Here is a 21,947-nt window from a genome sequence, read left to right on the forward strand (position 1 = left end):
CAAATTTTTCCATTCTGCACATATATGTGCATGCTCCTCTCACTCAAAACACACATAACAAACACAAATATAGCAAACGCTTTCTAAGGTATGTAGAATTCTTGGGAATTAGTGTATACTACGCAAAAATCCTCATACTACCTCACTGTTTGTTCGTTGTGGAAATCTTTGTAGTTGATTTAGATATGGCACGGCAGTATCAACATCCGATTTAATACAAGTTGTTTGAAGAAGATGCCGATAGAGTTGTGACGATGGCAAAATAGAACAACACTTTAAACAATGTTGATGGCTAAAATTTGCATGTAATTTTAAACAAAGAATCTATTGGAAGTTCAACAATTAGTTGGTTATAAAAATGCAATACTTTAAACTTTGTTGCTTGCCTTTACGATTGAATTTAGTTTGAGAGATATTTGTGTTAAAACAAGATCAACTTTGGGCATGTTCTATTCTCTTGGGCACAAATCAAAGGGGTACTACCCAGAGCCCCTTGAGGACCTGGGTCCTCTGCCGTCGCACTCTCAGCCTATGCGCAGGACCGGCCTTGAGGGATAGATAAAACCTCGTTTCGAAAGAGAGGAAAAATGAAAGTATAAACAAAGCCACCTCTTAAAATATTAATAGACAATTTTATTAATATGGATGAGAGTCAAGGAAGTAAATAAATAATACATAAACTTCTCTTCTTTATACACATTTGAACTGCTTAATGAAGCAGTATAACCCCTCCCTTTCTCTGTTTATCTGCTTCCTATATAGGCAGCCCATTTATAAATTGATGGTAAAAATACAATGCTTCCTTTGGTTTATATTCTGGAACAGTATGTCCAGATCCCTGCATAAATATTAACAAATAGTATCAAGACCAAGTAAATATAAAGTAATTTGTGGAACTAAATATTAAATTTTTTTTATGTATATACCTTTACAGTCAAAAATGTTAAATTGTTGGCATATCCTTGTATGAACCTGAAACCAATAAAGAAATATAACTCAACCTCTTGTCAGATTAATCCTTCTATACATACATTGTTTAAAACATTTTTAATGTGTGTTTTGCCTATAGTACTTACTGATTAGGACTTGTTTGGATTGACTTTGAGATTATCTATTGGTATAAGCACGTGTGAGACAGTTTGAAAGAGCTTACGAAAACAGTTTATGACATATTCATAAGTTACTTTAAATTTTTTATATGAATTGTCCAAAATAACTTATGAAAACCATTATAGTTTATATGAAAATAATTTGACTTAAATTTTTTAATTTTTATTTTGTTGTATAAATAGTTTAAATTTTTGAACATTCATGATGTGGGTTATGAAAAAGAGGGGATACCCAGCAATTTCATTGTTGATTAACCAGGGCCTCCATGGATCAATAATTTTATATCCAACTGATCTTGTCCATGCTTCTGTTCCAGTAAATGGGACACACATATCATGATCACCACTGCCAAAAAAAATGAAGATTTTTAGGCCTTGTCAAAAACCAAAAAGAGGATAACATGACATTTAAAAGTGAGGTATAGAGCAAACTTTTGAACTATAAATGGATTGATCTTAAAGTGAATCACCAATTTAGTCTCAAAAATCATAAGTCATCAAACAATTTGATATTTAAAGTTAACAAAAATCAAAATGATTTCTAAAATTAAGAAATATTGAATCTCCTTGAAGTGATTCACTCATCGGTCTTTATTTTGGACGTATAAATTTAGGAGAACGTCAGGTATAGATACTCAATCTTATATACTGTACACCTGATTCAAAACTTGAAGTGTGTATCCCTTTATACGCACTTGAAACACAGATTTCTGAAATACAGATTTCAAGTGCGTATAAGGGACATATACATTTATTTTAGAAATTTGTGTTTCAAGTGTGTATCCCTTATACGTACTTGAAACACATATTTCTAAAATGACAATAAACTACTGCTTTTGGCATAATCCATATCTCAAACCAAATAATTTATGTCTTTCAAACCATAGGGTGATGAAGACTTTTTCAAGATTGTCGTCCATCTTAGAATTACTCTCATCTATGTAACTATGTTCAAGTAATTGCAAATTTATAATGTCATCAAGTACATTTGGCTATCATAAATGTTCAAAAATGCACTTATGTTTGAAACTTACCTGTAAACTAAAGCTCGATATCCTTTGGAAGTTAGTTTCTTGTGGTATGGAATCATGCTCCCAGTGTCATGAACATATATAACCAAGGTTTTAAATAACGGTCGCGGTCACGGTCGCGGTCGCGTTAAGGTTTTCGCGATTTCGGCTGTAATGGACGTTGCGATACAAATAACGGTCTTCGCGGTGTGAAATAATCACAACGTTGCACATATCTTATTAAAACCATTTATATTAGCATATAATGTATCATAACTTAAATTAATCTTCTTTTCCCATTGTTACAACATGTTTAAGTAAATATAATAAAAATAGGCTACATTCAAGATTCAAAAAACCATGACCTCGTCCTATGTACATACAATCTAATTTTTCCAACATCACACACGTACAACACCACAAAACACACTAAACAAAACAACAGAGTCACAGAGAAACAAAAAACGCAGTACACACACAACGAGGGTCACTCACTAACTATATCTTCTCTGTTTTTCTTTACCATCATCAATATAGTCCCAACACAATCAAAACCCCAATTTCTTTTTCTCTAAAATTACATCGAATATTTTGCTACCAAGAGTCAATTTTAAATTGCCTTGAGAAGATCTGGAATATGGAAAGATGAAACAACTACAAGCAACTTTAAATTTCTGCTTTTCTGCGGTTGTAATGATGTTCCGCGGCCGTAAAGGCTTTTCGCGTTCATAACGTTGTTCCGTAACGGCGTTTCACGTTCGTAACGTTGTTCGGTAACGGCGTTTTTCTGTGAATTTCTTTCTCAGCGTTAAAAGGGGCAAAAACGGTAACGGCCGCTGCCGATACCGTTTTGTAACGGCCGTTTTTGCGGTAACGTCCCGTTTTTTAAAACCTTGTATATAACTTTCTCGGTGCATAAAACCCACTCCTTCACCACACTCTTCTGTTTTATCACCAAAACCAAATTTAGTGTCTTAATTAATATACACAATAGATGTGTAATTTTCTTAGAATCATCACCTTCACAGTGTGAATAGCTCTTCGGACCTTACGATTGTTCAGCCATATCACAGAAACCTCGTCGTCCTAAATAGAGGAAATGCAACAATATCAGTCATTATAATGAGTAGTGTTAAAGTATGGCTCGTATATGCAAGACGCTAAAGAAGGCAAGTGGTGCTAGGATGAGGGTACTGAAATCTTAATTCATCACAGTAAGCATCACTTATGAAAGAAGATGCATGAATAAGTAATTCAAGTAGTTAAATCTAACAATTGAAGTTAGTATAAAACATTTTTAACGTGAACAAGTAGTTAAGTCAAGTAATCAAGGAACAAAAATAAAATTATCATTGAAAAACTGGTAAGTAAAAATATAATGACATATTACATAGTAAAGAAGTGAAGTGCCAAAGTAACTTACAATGCAAGGAACATGAATATTGTTGCTTGTAAGAAGTAAATTATTAAGTAGTAAAGTAACTTACAACACAAGGAGGAGCACCACCACTAATGCTTTCAAGTTCTGGCCAAGATGGCACATATCCATCTTTCACAATAGCTCTATAGGGCCATGCACGTCCAAACATTCTTTTCCTCACAGGCATAGGTCTATCAGTCTTGCCCAATTGTCTAAAGCTTAATGGCAACTTAGGATTTGATGTTTTATTCTCCTCTTTCTCTCCATGATAACATGGTTCTAGAATGTCATATATGTTTAATTTGTCTAGCATCTAAGATTTAAAAAAAATAAAAAATAATTAGTACCGCAAAAATCTCATGGTTTTTATGTTACTAAATAGTCATTTTGGTAATTAAATGTGTGAGATACTGTCAAAATAATTCCAAAGCGTATCAAATTGCAAAAATATACATAAATGTTTTTTTTGTTAGTAAGCTTTTCGTTAGTCAATTTGGTTCATAAAATTTGTACAAAAGATCCTCAGTGAGGATGATTTTATAGTTTCAAAACATTGGAGAACCATCCTGACAACGTTTCACACACTTAAAAACTCAAATAACTACACCCTCTGGTCACTATTATAAGCAAAACTTTGCATTTGAGATTCATTCATTAAATGATGTATGTGGTCTACAATAAAGACCATATACATCATTAATTGAATGAATCTAAAATGCAAAGTTTTGCTTATATTAGTGACCGGAGGGTGTATTTATTTACTCATTTTTATATTTTAATAAATGTAGTGTATTAAATCACCTTTCCAATATTCATCATTACTTGATTGCAACCATAGCTGCCTAGTTCATAGAATTTTCCCCTACATTCTTTTGTTGTATTCTGCACCACAAACAATACAGATTATATAAAATAGACACGTTACAAAAATGCAAGAAAGAATAAGAAAACGAAGAAGAAGAAAGATTCAAAAAATAATAAGAAAAAGAAATTACTCCCTTCGTTTCATTTAAAGTGTCGGTTTTTTTTTTTTTTTTGTTATTTTCTAATTGTCATTTTCAAAGTTTAAAATATATTAAATATTTTTTCTCAAAATTACCCCTAACTAGCCATTGGAAAGAGATAGTATAGTGAAATGAGATAAATGAATAATTAGGGTTATTATAGATAAAAGACAAAAAAAAAAAAATTAAAGTAATCATTGAACACTATAACTAAAATTTTTATTTTTACCTCGAATATTTCATGGGAGATAAGACCCATCCCATGTGCAAAAGGAATAATAGCATTGGCATCAAATTTATGATCAGTTACTGGATTTCCAACCATGTAACCCTGCACATTGAAATGAGTTTAGATTTTTGCCACAGACTTGAAAAAATAATGTGAATCACTTAGTGATAAAATACCTTGAAATTCAGTTTGGGCTTGATACCAGCTTCAATTCCTAAAGAACATCAAGCAAATGAATCTTATATTATTATTCTAACACATTTTTTTCAACACTTTCAGGAAATATTCATTTATTACCTTCTACTATTTTATCAGCAAGAGTAGGCACATAAATTCCAGCATAAGACTCTCCAGCAATGAATAATGGGTTGGCAAGAAACTCGGGGTATAATTTAAACCACTAGTTTGTTCAAAAATAAGGTAGAAATGTTAGCAATATAATAAGAATAATAATTAAGGACATGTTGATGCAAATATTTTATGTCCATTTGTTACCGTTAAAAAGAATGATTTTTTACATTCAGTAATGTATGTACACCAAAAAACATTCAGTAATGTAGAGTTTATTTTTTAAGAGATTTTATTAAAATGACAATTACAATTTTAGTCCCTTAATTTAATTTTAGGTAACTGTTTGTTCATTTTTTTTTATTTTTTTTTTTCATTTCAATTGTCTTTTTGGTCTATTTGCATATGAATTTTCAAGCTTCAAATCAAATATTCATATGCAAACATTGATTACAGACCATAGATTTGAAGGTTCAGAGGTCATAGGAAAATAAAAACATGAATTTGAATCAAGAAAATTCATAAGCAAATGGATTAAAAAGACAAAATTGAAATAAAAGAAAAGATAAATTATCAAACTGTTATCTGAAATTAAGTTAAGAGACAAAAGTGCAATTTTACCTATTAAAAACAACTAAAAGTTATTGTATTTTTGCTTACAATTACGTAAACCACTTTTAAAACAAATAAATCATTATTTTAATAAAAAATTTATTCAAAATAGCTTTTATCTTGAATCTATTTTCTAGATTATTTTCATATATTCGTTTTCTAAAGTTGTAACAAAAGAATAAAAACCCATACAAGTAATCTTTTCTAAAAATAAGCTGTAACAAACACTTTTTTTTTTTTTTTTTTATGTTAAAGTCCCCAACATTTTCCTTACCTTGAGGAGAAAAGTATGAGTATCAAAAGCAGTGTTTGTATCACCAGTCTGGTAATCAGATTCATTCTTTGAGTAAGAAAACCCAGTTCCAACAGGGGAGTCCAAATATATAATGTTGGAAACCTATAATTTGAAACCACAAGAAGATACAATCATTGTTAGATGAGCTAATTATAGAATGCAAGTATGGTATCTAACACGTGTGAATGTCGAATACTTACAAGTGTGGTTACATTTAATTATTTTATTTTCTCATCTTATTACCAATTTCGATGTGTCAATATTGTATCTGATGTATGTGTCTCTGTAAATGCTTATGAATGAAGTTTCTCTTTCTATAGAGACAAATAAAACCCTAATTTCTAGATTCGACAGAGCCTAACCTTTGACCAGCTGTATGGATTGAGTTGCAATGTAGGCAAGGTTCCCTTAGTCTTTGGTTTTATAAAATTAAAAGGACCTGAAAGACATAACCAATTGGGACACATGGTTATAAGTTAGATTATTGAAACTAAAACAAACACTTCATTGTTAGAAGATACTTGAAAAAGTAAATAATCGTGTGTTATTGATGAATAATTAACAAATTTGAATGATGGAAATTACATAGATTAACTATGTATAATAACAAAATGAAAATGGCTATGTAAAAAACGGACTAACTACCCTTACCATGTTCATATATGAAGCCATCAAAGCTAGAACATGCAGGTCCACCATTGAGCCAGAGAACAAGAGGGTCCTTTGAAGGATTTCCTTCTGATTCAACAAAATAGTAGTACAAGTTTTTGCCATGAATTTTATCCAATGTCACGTACCTTCAATTTCAGAAACCAAGGTTAGTGAATTAATATGTAGGGACTAATGCATAATATATGCAAGGTCCAGGGTTCAAACCCCGACCACCAACAAAAAAAAAATATACTTTGAAGGATGGAGTGTAGGCACAATTGGGACCTTAGATCAAACAAATCAATCTAAAGATTGAGAGTATTACATCTCACCAATTAGATTAATACAACAATTAAGTTTTTTTTTTTTAGAGGAGCGTCAACCAATCCAAGATAATTCAAGTCATCTCCTGTCAAATCTCAACATTAGATTAATGTAACTGTTGAGATTTGACTGAAGAGACTATATGGAATCAATAATCGCTTCAAACAAACACCAATCGTTGAAAATGGTAGGACTATATCTCATCTATAACAAAAAAACAAAATATAAAACCATAATAAAAAATTAAAAAAGCAAGAATCTTTTTAGAGAAACAAGCCTTAGATCATACCCAGCATAGTGCTTGGAAGGTATAATACCATTGAAGCCAGGAAGTTTGGTTATTAAAGCCTTTCTTGGTGCTGATTGAGTTTGAACAAAGCTCAAGGAAATGTGAAGCAAGACCAAGCACAAGTAAACTATTTTGAACATTTTGCTAGTGCAAAGCTATGAAATAAAGAAGGGATAGTGTAGGCACAATTGGGACCTTAGATCAAATGAATTGTTTTATAAGAGATGAATAATATGCACACCATTTTATAGATGAAAAAAGATTATTATGAATATAATTAAGTGATGGTTAATTCTACTTTTTTCTTAATTGAACAATTGTGGCTTGATTAACTTAAATGTCACGAGTTTAGAGATAAAATGTAATTGCGTGTTGAGATTGAAACTTCATTGATAAGGTGCGTTTAATCAGCCTTATTTTTAGCTTATATTTTCCTTTTGAAAAAAAGTTGGGCCAAATATATTTTGAGAGAAGCTCTAAAAATGAAAAACAGCTTATTTTATATAAATGGTATGGTAAGAAAAAGTAGCTCTAAACTAAGTTGTCATGAGCAACTTTTGGATGTTTATATGGAACTTTTTGCATATATATGGGTCTTCAAATCTTGTACAATACGTTTTTCTGTTGAGGGTTTATATTGGACAAAACTTAGATGCAGTGTTTTTTATGTTATTTTTCTGTTCTACACACAAAAAAGCAACTTTTTATTTTTAGAAAACAGTATTTTTACACTTTTTTAAAATAAATATATAAAAAAAATTGTTTTTTGTGAATATTCACATCGAAAATACATCATATTAGCTGTCCATAGTTGATCAACATGAAAACCGAGGCCATACAAAAAAACAAATATTCAAAAACTGTAAAGTATATTTAAACTGAATAATACGGTGTTCTTTGTTTTTTTTGTAAGAGGACAAACAAAAACAACATCGAAAGCACTTCATATAAGTTGTCCATAGTTTTTTCTTCATCAAATGTTGCACATGAAAACTGAGGTTGTACAAAAAAACAAATATTCAAAAACTGTAAAGTATATTTGAACCGTATAATACGGTGTTCTTTGTTTGTTTTTGTGAGAGGACAAACAAAAGCAACATCTAAAAGCATTTCATATAAGTTATCCATGGTTTTTTCCCATCAAATGTTTTGCATGAAAACCAAGGCCATACCAATAAACAATTATTTAAAAACTGTAAAGTATAGTTGGACCGTATCATTAGGTGTTCTTTATTTGTTTTTGTTAGAGGACAAACAAAAGTAACATCTACAGCACTTCATATAAGTTGTCCATAGTTTTTTCTCATCAAATGATCAACATGAAAACCAAGATCTTAGGAAAAAACAAATATTCAAAAACTTTAAGTATATTTGGACCGTATAGTACGGTGTTCTTTGTTTGTTTTTGTGAGAGGAGAAACAAAAACAGCATCTAAAGCACTTTATATAAGTTGTCCATAGTTTTTTCCCATCAAATGTTGCGCATGAAAACCGAGGCCATACAAATAAACAAATATTTAAAAACTATAAGGTATATTTGGACCGTATAATTAGGTGTTCTTTATTTGTTTTTGTTAGAGGACAAACAAAAGTAACATCTAAAGCACTTCATATAAGTTGTCCATAGTTTTTTCTCATCAAATGATCAACATGAAAACCGAGATCATAGGAAAAAACAAATATTCTAAAACTGTAAAGTATATTTGGACCGTATAATACGGTGTTCTTTGTTTGTTTTTGTGAGAGGAGAAACAAAAACAGCATCTAAAGCACTTTATATAAGTTGTCCATAATTTTTTCCCATCAAATGTTGCGCATGAAAACCGAGGCCATACAAATAAACAAATATTTAAAAACTATAAGGTATATTTGGACCGTATAATTAGGTGTTCTTTATTTGTTTTTGTTAGAGGACAAACAAAAGTAACATCTAAAGCACTTCATATAAGTTGTCCATAGTTTTTTCTCATCAAATGATCAACATGAAAACCAAGATCTTAGGAAAAAACAAATATTCAAAAATTATAAAGTATATTTGGACCGTATAGTACGGTGTTCTTTGTTTGTTTTTGTGAGAGGAGAAACAAAAACAACATCTAAAGCACTTTATATAAGTTGTCCATAGTTTTTTCCCATCAAATGTTGCGCATGAAAACCGAGGCCATACAAATAAACAAATATTTAAAAACTATAAAGTATATTTGGACCATATAATTAGGTGTTCTTTATTTGTTTTTGTTAGAGGACAAACAAATTTAACATCTAAAGCACTTCATATAAGTTGTCCATAGTTTTTTCCCATCAAATGATCAACATGAAAACCGAGATCATAGAAATAAACAAATATTCAAAAACTGTAAAGTATATACATTTTATGAAATTAATCTAAAGTATTGCAAGATATTGTACATCATAGAAGAGTAGAGAGAAAGAGATAAAGAGACAATAAAAGAGTATGTTGTATTACTTCTCAAGTGTGTCTTTACACTAAAATATGAGTCATATTTATAGGATACAATATGAGTAAGTGAATGATCAAAGTAATTAAGGACCACTAACCATCCATTCACTTAGGGGAGTTATAGGAAGGTGGAAGACTAAGGATGGACATCCACTAAGTTAATTATTCATAACATTCCCCCTTGGATGTCCATTAGGATATGCCTTATTAAAACCTTACTAAGAAAAAATCCAATGGAAAAAAAATCTCAGTGAAGGAAAAAGAGTACAACATCCTCTTGTGTCATAATCTGCCTCATTAAAAACCTTACCAGGAAAACCCAGTGGGATAAAACCATGGTTAAGGGAAAAAGAGTGCATAACACATTTTTGTCTCCCCCTCATAAAAACAACGAAGAAGTTTAAATAATCTTTTATACTAGTTACTCAAAATCTTTATTTGGCGGTGACTCTATAGAAATATATGATTTATCTTCATACTATTCTCCAAATTAGCGGCTCTTGAGATATCTTCATATTGAGTTGTTGAAAGAACCTCCTTTAAAAAAACTGCAAGTTTCTTGTATATATAAGATTATAATCTTTAATAAAGAGCATTCTCCACTTCCTTCAGATGGTGTTACCATTTTCAAATGATTGGGTGATATTGTTCCTTCTCTAAGATACAAATTGTATGCTTGACTTTGCTGCAATATCTGTATTGATAAAACTAAAATACCACGATATATATAGTAAGCAAAATACATTAGTGTCCTCACTTAACCAATTCAAGTTGTTCATAACTTTCGTGAGGACATGATCTTTACTCACATCAAGTGACATCACAATCATTCTAATACATAATCAATTAGATTTGTCCATATCAACATTTATATAATAACAAAATTTAGAATCTCGTCAGGATTTCTAATGATATTTTATACCATTATCATAAAATCGATTATAACGAATTTATTTTCAAATCCTTAAAATGGACAGATGATGTCATCTTTTCAATAATTTTGATAGTATGTATTACGCAAATGAAATCCTTCAGGGAGTTTCATATATCACTATCAAGTGAGCCATACAAATATATTGTAGCACATCTTTCATATAATTTAAGCCTTTCATGTGCTACTGAATTTAATGAAGTATGAAAAAGTTCTTGAATTTACTTCAGGTGAATATGTGTCTAAAGAATATATGTCTCTTAAAAATAAATGGTAGACATTTTCCAATTTACTTCAGGTGAACATATCAAACTCTATATATATGTATTTTATCATTCTAATTCCCTTTTCGCGCGAAAAAACATATATATCCATATAACTTCACATCTTCAAGTGTGCGGACTACAAGTCCAAACAAAATCTGATTTATGAAACGAGATTTATTTCACTAGAATTGTCTCTTTTCATTTGTAAATATTTACATTATCTATAACTTTAATAGACTTTAACCCATGATCCTCATTATTACTTATCACATATAGCGCTATATTATATTCAATAACACGTCGACGTTGACTTTATTTCGGTTTCACCTCATTCCATTGAGATATTTCATTCATGACATAATTTATTAATATTTCATAAGTTTCAGGTACCTGATTAGTTCTTCTGGAATTGAAAAATCAATTATGTCATAATACTCTTTTAGAGTTTCTATATCCTTGTTTGAGTTATCTTTCCTTTATGCTCTTTTTCTTATTCAAGGATTTTTATATTTGGAATCGATTGATCAATCATGCTTCAGGCACGATTGAAACTCATTTGCATATTAGATTATCCGACAAGGACATCTATTTCATTTGGAGCATTAGCAGCTGATATTTGATTTGTTAAACTTTGCAAATGAGTTATATCTTGAGGATCAAGATGAGACAATAATATTTCCTTTCAAATAATCTATTATCTAATTATGAAACTTAATGTCTACCAAAAATACAATCTTACCCCTTTTTAATATTTTGACACATCATCAAAATTTTATCCTTTTGTGTCTTTTGTTTTAACCTCCCCTATTTTTCTCTTTTAAAAATAAATTAAAACAAACTCACTCAATAAACGCACTAACATAATCTTTTTTCAAATTAATAAACAAACTTAATCTTAATCCCAATCAGAACAAATTTTCCTATAATTCAACTTCTAATTATCTAAAGAGTTTAAAACAATTTATTTTCTATATATAATAGGCCAAATACTTCCCTGAGTCCTTTAAGTTTCACGTTTGTTTCAGATAGGTCCTTTAAGTTTCTAAGGTTTCAGATCGGTCCTTTAAGTTTCGAGTTTGTTTCGGATAGGTCCTTTAAGTTTCTAATGTTTCATATAGGTCTTTTAAATTTTGAGTTTGTTTCTAGTTTGGCTTAACGGACATATCAACTTTGGCTTAACGGAGGTCGATAGAAAGGATCTATCTGAAACAAACTCGAAACTTAAAGGACCTATCCGAAACAAACTCAAAACTTAAAGGACCTATTTGAAACCTTAGAAACTTAAAGGATCTATCTGAAACAAACATGAAACTTAAAGGACCCGGGGAGATATTTGGCCTATATAATATAATAACTACGCAAGTTAATGAACAACAAAAATACAATTTTGTCTCATCTTAATCTTTTGACACCTCAACATATATTTACCATTTTGTGTCTTTTGTAACAAAAATCCTATTTAGATGAAAGAGAAAATAACTTTCAAAAAATTGATGTCATTTTGTAACAAAAAAATTCTTTTATATTTTTGTATTTAAACAATTTAAATTATTTTTTTATAAAAATGATTTTATTATAATAAAGTAGACTTTTGACCCGTACGACGCACGGGTCTTCTAGACTATAATAAAGAATAATAAATAATCTTTAACCCGTAAGATCATGGGTTGATCAATAAACGCAAATTAGATTATTAGAGATACAATATTACAATCAAATGATAAAAAAAAATTATAAAGAAAAAAGATAAAAAGAATACAAAATTATATTGTTGCACGGGTCAATTTTATTTATTACTTTTATAGTTAAACATCAAAAATTAATGCAGTTCATGGTTCCTAACAAATTATTTAGGGTAGCCGAGTTTGCATGAAAATTAGTGTATTATGTCTGTAAACGTATTAAATAAGTGTACAACAACTTGTCCAAAAAAAATCTACAGAAAGAATAGGTTAAGTTGATGCAGACCTAATAAAATTAATAAATAATAAGGATAAGGATTAAGATATCTATTAAATTTTTGCTTTGAAAAATATTCACGGTTATTAGAGAGAGAAATGAAAAACATATATGATGCAAATTTAGAGCCAAAATTTTAGGATAGAGTTGTTGCAAACCTAATAAGGGATTAGTGGAGGGAAAAAATTAGGTTAAGTAGCTGCAGACTTAACAAAACTAGACTCTTGACCCGTGCTATCGCACGGGTCTTTTAGAGTTGAGACTCCAATTTTTAACAATTGATATTTAACTTAATATATTAGACTATATGAGAGTACTTGGAATTCATTAACAACAAAAGAAATTTTAGATTGTAAACCGTGCAAAACCTAATAATGACAATCAATCTGAGACGAAGAGAGCGCTTCAAATGCTTGAGAATTTACTTATACCGAAATCGAATTTACTTTTTCAATCAAAATGAAATTACAAAAAGAAATATATTTAGCTTACATTTGAACCATGTATATATCAATTTATTATTAGAATATAAAACCTGAACTTATATTGATCTCAATTTTCCAAAACATCAGGTAATATATGTGAAGCTTACCACAATCTACCTAGAAAATAACCTTTGTGCTAAGTCACCCAGTTATACTGCCATCCTTAGGGAAATCTTCCCAACGTTTAAGAGGTATTTGCTTAAGAGTATCTTGGCTCCATCTTTTCTAATAAAACAATAGCTTTGAAGTACCGACTTTTCATATCTATTTGTAAGTTTTATATAGATCTTTGTACGCTCTAGTGTCTCTGTTTTAAGTTGCACTTCAATTAATTTATGCAAAAATGTATGCCAAGACAGACACTCTTGAAGTCCAAATGTATGGATATTAGCCATGAGTTCTTGAGCTTTGTTGAAGGATTTGATTTTGTTCTTATATCACACCTTATCTTATCATGTGATAATCTAACATAAGCCTTAAATCAACCTTTCATTTGCTAGACAGTGTACAAAAATAAAAACAATTACATTTTTTTTAATCAGCTAAAATTTATTCACGTCGAGTTGTACAAAAAACCGTACCCCTAGCGGATAAAAACAATAAACGTGGGACATACAAAAGGCGCCACATATATACGGAACACCTACACACCACAGTGCCAAAGAAAAAGGCCTAGCACAACTAACCCAAATAAAATTCTGATGCTAAAATATGCATCCAAGGAAAAAGAAAGCAATGTTACTAACAACCATATAAATGACATACTAACAGAACCTTTCTAATCCTAGTTGCGCATACAGAAGCCTCAAAATCACCCTCATGAGACACTGAATCAGTGCACCAGACCAGCAGCTAATCACGCCTAACAGCCACCTGCACACAGTGAGGATCATCCATGAAAATAGCAACAGCAAACAAAAATTAAATGAGCATTTTAAGGCATAAAATTAAAATAATAAAAATTGAACCATATCAACAGCCAAAGCTCTACTCCATAAATCAGTTTAAATTTGTCATTGAAATGTTTCAATTACAAAGGTTAGTATTAGCACACATGTCCATGTGTTTGAAACTTAGATCAGTTGCATACATTTATAAACTCTTAAAAGACACAATTTTTCTATCTACACTCTTAAAGAAGAAAGACACATGATTAGAGGCACACTTTAAAATAGTTAGTAAAACATGATAATTGAGGTAAAGGGATATTAACTCATAAAACAAATTCAAATCAATTCAGGTTTAATATGCACTTACATGATTGGAACAATTTCTGGTTGCAAAAAAAAAAAAAAAAAACCACATGAAAATGCTTTTATGTTAATGAACAACAACAATTATAAATCTTAAGATACTTAATTAATTAAAACTTAAGATACTGAATTAGAGAGGTGTGAATCTTACCATCAGTAAAATAAACTCTACCATTCTTCTTCTCCACTTTCACCTCAAACTTGGAAATATTTATGAACTACCCATGTGGAACGTCCTCGACTTCATCAAGTCACTTTTCACGACCTTGCACACAACAACATATGAATTAACCGGCAGCCATAATCACTTGTGTAGTAGTAATTTCAGCATCAGTTTAATTAGTAATGAAATAACACAACAACAAAAAACAAATATGACAGAAAAAGTGGCATATAATTAACTAAACAGTTATACGCGTAAATCACCTAATAAGGATGCATTTGTCAAAGTAAAAAGAGCCTCCAACTTGTACAAATATGTATAAAAATGCAATACTACATTCGAGCATGCTCGACAAAAACTACTATGCAATATGAAAAATACGACACAGCATATAAGCCTTCTGAATGGAGTACAAACTATCGCATCACTATGCTGATGCAAATGCTGCATGTAAGCCATGTATCTGCTAAACCATCAAGAAGTGAAAGAATTTACTAAGGAAAATAGTGCAGCACTTGAGTATTTTAATTCCACAAATTTAATAGACTCCACAAATTTAATAGACGGCTTTTGCTAAATAATGATTGGCATGCATCTCCTTTGCATTGCAGCTTGCTTTAGAAATCACTTAATACCCACCAAATCATCAAATAGTTCAATCTGCAGGAGTTAAAACATTGGAACATATTAAATCCTCATAAAAAGCATATATTTTGTATTGTCAACTGACTAAAATTTCTTAGATTCTCACCTTAAATGATGGGGCAGATAAGACCAAGACTATGACCAATGCATAATCAAGTATATAAGAGATTTTGTACAAATGAGTTTCCTACAAATGCAATAAAGAAGTATATCAGATGTATTGTAAATGAGTTTCCTACAAACACAACAAAGTATAAAATAGATTCATCCATAGACTTGGAAATTAAGAGAGGAAAAAAATACAAAGACTCATCATAACATAGTTCATCAACCAACATCTTTAAATATCAATGAATGGTGAAATAGCTATGTATGTTGAGATAGTACTCCACCCTCATAAAAGGCCACGAAAGTTAAAAAAACACACTCATAATATAACAATCACACATACATATTAGCATAACTGAAAAGAGAAACTGAAAGTCACCAAAAACATATCCCATTAATTCTACAAAATAAAACCCATAATGCAAAACAATACAATATAAAAAAAAATCAGTAAAACTTAAATGGCAAAGGAATTCCAGTTTGCATTCCTTCTTCATGTATGCTAAATTGTTATCTTCCTTCTAATCTTGAGTATTTTTCTTTTGTGCTTCCTCCTTAATTAACTAATTTAATCTACAAACAGTGCCTAAGATTGTTCATATAGCAAATTTTACATCTGGAAGTTAACTACAGGGGTCATCAAGTCCATATTTATTGCAAACCTTTTATAGAACCTTGTAGTGCAACTTCAATAATTTCAATCTTTATCTTCACAAACCAAAACAAAGTATAAATGATAAATCAATCAATTTTATTAGCTTTACCTTGTATGGACTTATTATTGAGTATAGCATACAAATACACAATTAATTGAATAATAACTACTAAATTTACGTTGTATATACTTATTTCCCTTCTTTAAGCCCCATAATATCCATTTAAATTAAGGAGTCCCTGAGAACCAAAGTCACATTTTCAACATATCATTGATTCAACTTTCAAATATATGTCATATAACTTAATATCATTGATTCAACTTTCAAATATATGTCCTATAACTTAAACCAGAGCAAAATCGTAAAGAATGCATTTACAAAAAATAAATTGAAATGAATCCTTAACACCCGAGAGTTGTTTCTTCAAAAAATTCAAAACTTTGACAAAATCACATAAAAACTTAAACTAAAAAAAGACATTGGTTTCTTACATAGTGGCAAAGTCAAAAGCCTTTTTTCCTCTGATTCTACCTGCACCTGCACAACACAACAACCAGGAAGAACAAAAACCAAAAATAAAATACAAAAAACCCTAAAATTAGAAATGGTGAAAGGAAGAAGAAATCAAACCTATAACAATTATCATAAGAGAAAGTAGCGACTGACAGACGCCATCAAAGGAAATAGTAGTGGAAATGAGATGCTGAGATAGATCGCAGAAGAAGATGAAAGCAGTGGGGGAAAGAGAGGAAAGCATGCATGTTGGAACAAAATGTGTTTAACAATGAACCTTAAAGAGTTTTGATGATAACAAGGTATTAAAAATTGTAAATTGGACTAGCTAATATTTGTTCAAGTGTACAGGACCATAATTAAAAAGTTACATCATCATTGGTTCTGAATGAGCAAATAAAGAGCAAAGGAAACAACAAAATTTGAAGCTTGGACGCTCCTGAAGGCAACTTGCTACTGAAGAGAAAAAGCGCTCCTGAAGTTAAGTCGCTTCTGAAGTAAGAATAGTGCTCCTGAAGAATAGTGCTCCTGAAGACAAGAGGTCCAGAAGTCATATCATCAGAAGCTGCATCATCAGAAGCTACAGAAGCTGCATCATCAGAAGCTGCAGAAGCTGCCTCATCAGAAGCTATTTCACCAGAAGCTGAATATCAACTGGATTTGCAAAGATTCAAGAATTGAAGAATTATCACTGCAAAAGCTGTCTATTGGATTCGAAAACACAACAAAGGATTAGTGGAATTTTGCAACGGTCATTTCAAAGGTGTTTGAAGGCATGTGCTTGCAATTTGGACGAAAGCGTTGACATTTGTACGAATTGTACAACCACGTTCTCCACTACTCTGTTTTGTGTCCACGCTACAAGACAAGAAAACAGCTCCAGAATACGGCTTCGCCTGCATAGATGTTCCTTTGGATAAGGAATGGATTTCAAATTAGTTCTTCATAGGACAACAACCAAATCAGGCAAAAGATCAAAGGTGAAAGATCAAGCTTCAACAACGACTCTTTGGAGTGCTGGCAATTTCACAACGTCTCTTTCACACCTCTATATAAAGGAGTGAAGACTTAGAGTTTTGGTAATGCAAGAACGCTGAACGAAAGACTCACAACATTTTTACAAGTGCCAAACCTCTGCTGAAATTGTTCTGCATTCACTTAGAATTTCTGTGTCTCAAAGTCATATCTTAGAAATTCTTAAGTCCATTGAGTCTGTATCTGATTTTTATTGTGAGCACCTCTGATTGTATATCAAGTGTTCAACCTTAAACAATTTTCTGTGTAATTTTGTTTAGTTAGGAAGTCTCTTGCAGTTGTGCTTGAGCAGGAAGTCTCTTGATTGTGTTCTTGAGCAAAGGAAGTCTCTAGCTTGTGTGCTTGAGCAAAGGAAGTCTCTTGCTTGTGTGCTTGAGCAATTGTAATCAGATATTACTCTTAGTGAAATCTCCTTGGAAGTGCAAGGGGGACTGGACTACTTCCGGATTATGGAAGGAACCAGTATAATTGCTTTGTGTCGTTCTTCTTCTCTCTCTCTGTTTTATTCCGCTGCATTTAGATTCTGATCATCACTTCAGAAGCTGTCTCACTTAGCTTCTGATCAGTGTGTTCAGTTTTTAGGAGAAACGAAGAATTTTTCAAAACACAATTCAACCCCCCTTCTTGTGTTTTTCTCACCTTCAATTGGTATCTAGAGCCTTGGTCTGTTGTGTAACACTTAACCGTGCAACAGTCAAAGATCTGAGAAAAACATGTCTACTCCTCCTCATACTGGTTCTAGTGATACTAGCTATAAAAATGTCTCACATGATTATAGTGATAGTAAGAAATCCAGTGTTGGGAAGATTCCAAAATTCAATGGAGATGCTGAAGAATTCTCTTGGTGGAAGACCAACTTTTACAGTTACATCATGAGCCTAGATGAAGAATTATGGGATATTCTGGAAGATGGTGTTGGTGATTTAGTCCTTGATGAAGAAGGAGCTGCTGTGGATAGAAAGAAACATACTCCAGAACTGAGGAAACTCTACAAGAAGCATCATATTATCAGAGGAGCTCTTGTCACTGCCATACCCAAAGCAGAATACATGAAGATGAGTGACAAGTCCACTGCCAAAGCTATGTTTGCTTCTCTCTGTTCAAACTATGAAGGTAGCAAGAAGGTCAAAGAAGCAAAGGCTCTCCTGCTTGTACATCAGTATGAGTTATTCAAGATGAAGGATGATGAAACTATTGAGGAGATGTACTCAAGGTTTCAAACCTTAGTTTCTGGGCTACAGATTCTAAAGAAGAGCTATGTTGCTTCTGATCATGTAAGCAAGATACTCAGAAGCTTACCTGCCAGATAGAGACCAAAGGTGACTGCCATTGAGGAAGCTAAAGATTTAAACACTTTAAGTGTCGAAGATCTTGTTAGTTCTCTCAAAGTTCATGAGTTAAGTCTTAATGAACATGAGTCTACTAAGAAGAGTAAATCAATAGCTCTTCCATCCAAAGGCAAGTCATCAAAAGCTCTCAAAGTGGTTGAATCTGAAGAGGAAGAACAGTCAAGTTCAGATTCTGAACCAGATGCTGCTGAAATGGCCATGCTCTCAAACAGACTTCAATATCTGGCCAAGAAGAACAGAAAATTTCTCGCCGGAAGGGGTAACTCCAGAAGCTCAAGGAAAGAAGATCAGAAGGGATGCTTCAACTGTAAGAAGCCTGGACACTTCATTGCTGAATGCCCTGATCTTCAAAGAGAAAAGTCAAAGGACAAGTCAAAGAGGTCTACATTCAAACCAAGCAAATTCAAGAAGCAGATTAAGCAGAGTTTAATGGCAACCTGGGATGATTTGGGTAGTGAATCTGGATCTGATAAAGAGGAAGCTGATGAGGATGCAAAGGTAGCTGTTGGGTTGGTAGCAACAGCAACTTCAGAAGCTGGATCGGATTCAGATTCAGAAGATGAAAACGAGGTATATTCCAAAATTCCAAGAGATGAACTTGTTGAGTCACTTAAAGAACTCCTTACACATTTTGAAGTAAGAACCAATGAGTTGAAGGATTTAAAAGAAAAATATGCTGATTTGGTAAAACAGCAAAAATCAACTCTATTGGATCTGAAAGCTTCTGAACAAGGACTTAGGGGCTTTGACTTCATGTGTAAAACGTATGAAGATCAGCTCAGGTTCTTATGTCAGAAGCTACAAGATAAGTGTAATGAAAAATCTTTAAGTAACCATGAAATTGCTCTTGAAGATTTTATTATATCTGGCATTGACAGAAGCAGAGTGGCTTCTATGATTTATAGCATTTACAAGAACAATGGCAGAGGAATTGGTTTTCCAGAAGTGAAACTTGAGAAAACCAATCTAAAATCTTGTTGTGAATGCATCAAGGAAGGTCTGAAAACCTTCTTTGTACCAGAAGGGGCTGAGTTGGAAACTGTTGTTCAATCAGAACCTGAAGCTTCTAGTTCTAAGGCTAAGATTACTTCAAAGCCAAAGAACTCTAAGTCAAAGGCTATGATCAAATCTGATTCCAGGATTTCAAAGGTTAGGATCCTGAAAAGATCAGAACCTATTCCTCAGAGTCTGGTGAAACCAAAATCTGAGGTTCTGAAGTCTAAGTTTCAGAAGAAGACAGTTACTGCTTCTGAAGTACCAAAACCTAAGGTGATGGTTAATCAGAAGCAATCCAACTCACAGCACAAGGTACAGGAAGTGAAGAGTAAAGCCTCAAGTACTAACCTTGCAGGACCCATAGGACAATGGGTACCTAAATCTAAAAATGTCAATAATTCAGGTATGTCTAAGAGCAGTGCCAAAGCAAAGATCATGGTACCTAGACAGCGGTTGCTGAAGACACATGACAGGAGACAAGTCCATGTTCCTCGGCCGAACAATGAAAGAGGGAGGAAATGTGAAGTTTGGAGGCAACCAGACAGGCAAGATCATAGGTACATGAACTATTGGTAATTCCTCTACCTCAATTAATAATGTATGGTTGGTAGATGGTCTTGAACATAACCTTTTGAGCATTAGTCAATTTTGTGATAATGGTTATGATGTGCTTTTTGAGAAACTCAACTGTACAGTAATCAACAAGGAAGACAAATCCATTGTGTTCAAGGGAAAAAGAGTTGACAATGTCTATAAAATCAATTTTTCTGAACTGGCTGATCAGAAGGTGATTTGCCTACTATCAGTGAATGATAAGAAATGGATGTGGCACAGAAGGTTGGGACATGCTAACTGGAGGTTAATCTCTAAGCTTAGTAAGTTACAACTTGTGAAAGGGCTACCAGACATTGACTATCATTCAGATGCACTCTGTGGTGCATGTCAGAGAGGGAAAATTGTGAAATCATCTTTTAAAACCAAAAACATTGTTTCAACCTCAAGACCTTTAGAATTACTCCATATTGATTTATTTGGACCAGTGAGTACTGCATTCTTATATGGAAGTAAATATGGATTAGTCATTGTTGATGATTACAGCAGATGGACTTGGGTGAAATTCCTGAAAAGTAAGGATTATGCATATGAGGTATTCAGTAACTTCTGCACACAAATTCAAACTGAAAAAGAGTCAAAGATTTTGAAAATCAGAAGTGATCATGGTGGAGAATTTGAAAATGAGCCATTTGAAGCTTTTTGTGAAAAACATGGAATTATCCATGAATTCTCTTCTCCTAGAACTCCACAACAAAATGGGGTTGTAGAGAGAAAGAATAGAACTTTACAAGAAATGGCCAGAACCATGATCCATGAAAACAATTTGGCTAAACATTTTTGGGCAGAAGCAGTGAATACAGCATGTTATGTTCAAAACATGATCTATATTAGACCTATTTTGGAGAAAACTGCATATGAACTCTTTAAAGGAAGAAAACCCAATATCTCTTACTTTCATCAATTTGGATGTACATGTTACATTCTGAATAACAAGCTCTACCTAAAGAAATTTGATGCCAAGGCCCAAAGAGGAATCTTTTTAGGTTACTCTGAAAGGTCAAAGGCATACAGAGTGTATAATTCAGAAACACTCTGTGTTGAAGAATCTATGCACGTTAAATTTGAAGACAAGGAGCTTGAAGATAAAACTTCAAAGCAAGATGAAAATTTTGCAGAGATACAGGTTCCTGAAGTTACTCCAGAACCTGATCAGATAGCTGAATCTGAAGATAGTCCAGAAGCTGAACCCACATCAGAAGCGCAAGATGAAACTGCTTCTGATGAAGCACAAGATGGCTCACATCAAGCAAATCCTCCCAGAAACACATTCAAACACAAGTC

The 21,947-nt window shown here is 32.2% G+C and overlaps 1 protein-coding gene across 1 annotated transcript; it reads right to left on the reverse strand.

Moving 5' to 3' along the window:
- Positions 1-594: 594 nt before the first annotated feature.
- Positions 595-7,508, reverse strand: LOC146906787 (serine carboxypeptidase-like 20). Its single transcript, XM_085723452.1, has 15 exons — positions 7,232-7,508; positions 6,619-6,764; positions 6,330-6,406; positions 5,947-6,069; positions 5,070-5,172; positions 4,949-4,986; positions 4,773-4,874; positions 4,341-4,421; positions 3,607-3,852; positions 3,140-3,205; positions 3,025-3,062; positions 2,144-2,227; positions 1,342-1,455; positions 927-972; positions 595-838 (listed from the first exon to the last, which is right to left on the reverse strand). Exons 1-15 carry the CDS (start codon positions 7,369-7,371, stop codon positions 755-757), a joined length of 1,488 nt encoding a protein of 495 aa, XP_085579578.1. The 5' UTR covers positions 7,372-7,508; the 3' UTR covers positions 595-754.
- Between the last annotated feature and the right edge of the window lie 14,439 nt (positions 7,509-21,947).

Source organism: Medicago sativa, chromosome 7 (assembly GCF_051527215.1).
Source record: "Medicago sativa cultivar Bolivia chromosome 7, Bolivia_mono, whole genome shotgun sequence".
NCBI lineage: Eukaryota > Viridiplantae > Streptophyta > Magnoliopsida > Fabales > Fabaceae > Medicago > Medicago sativa.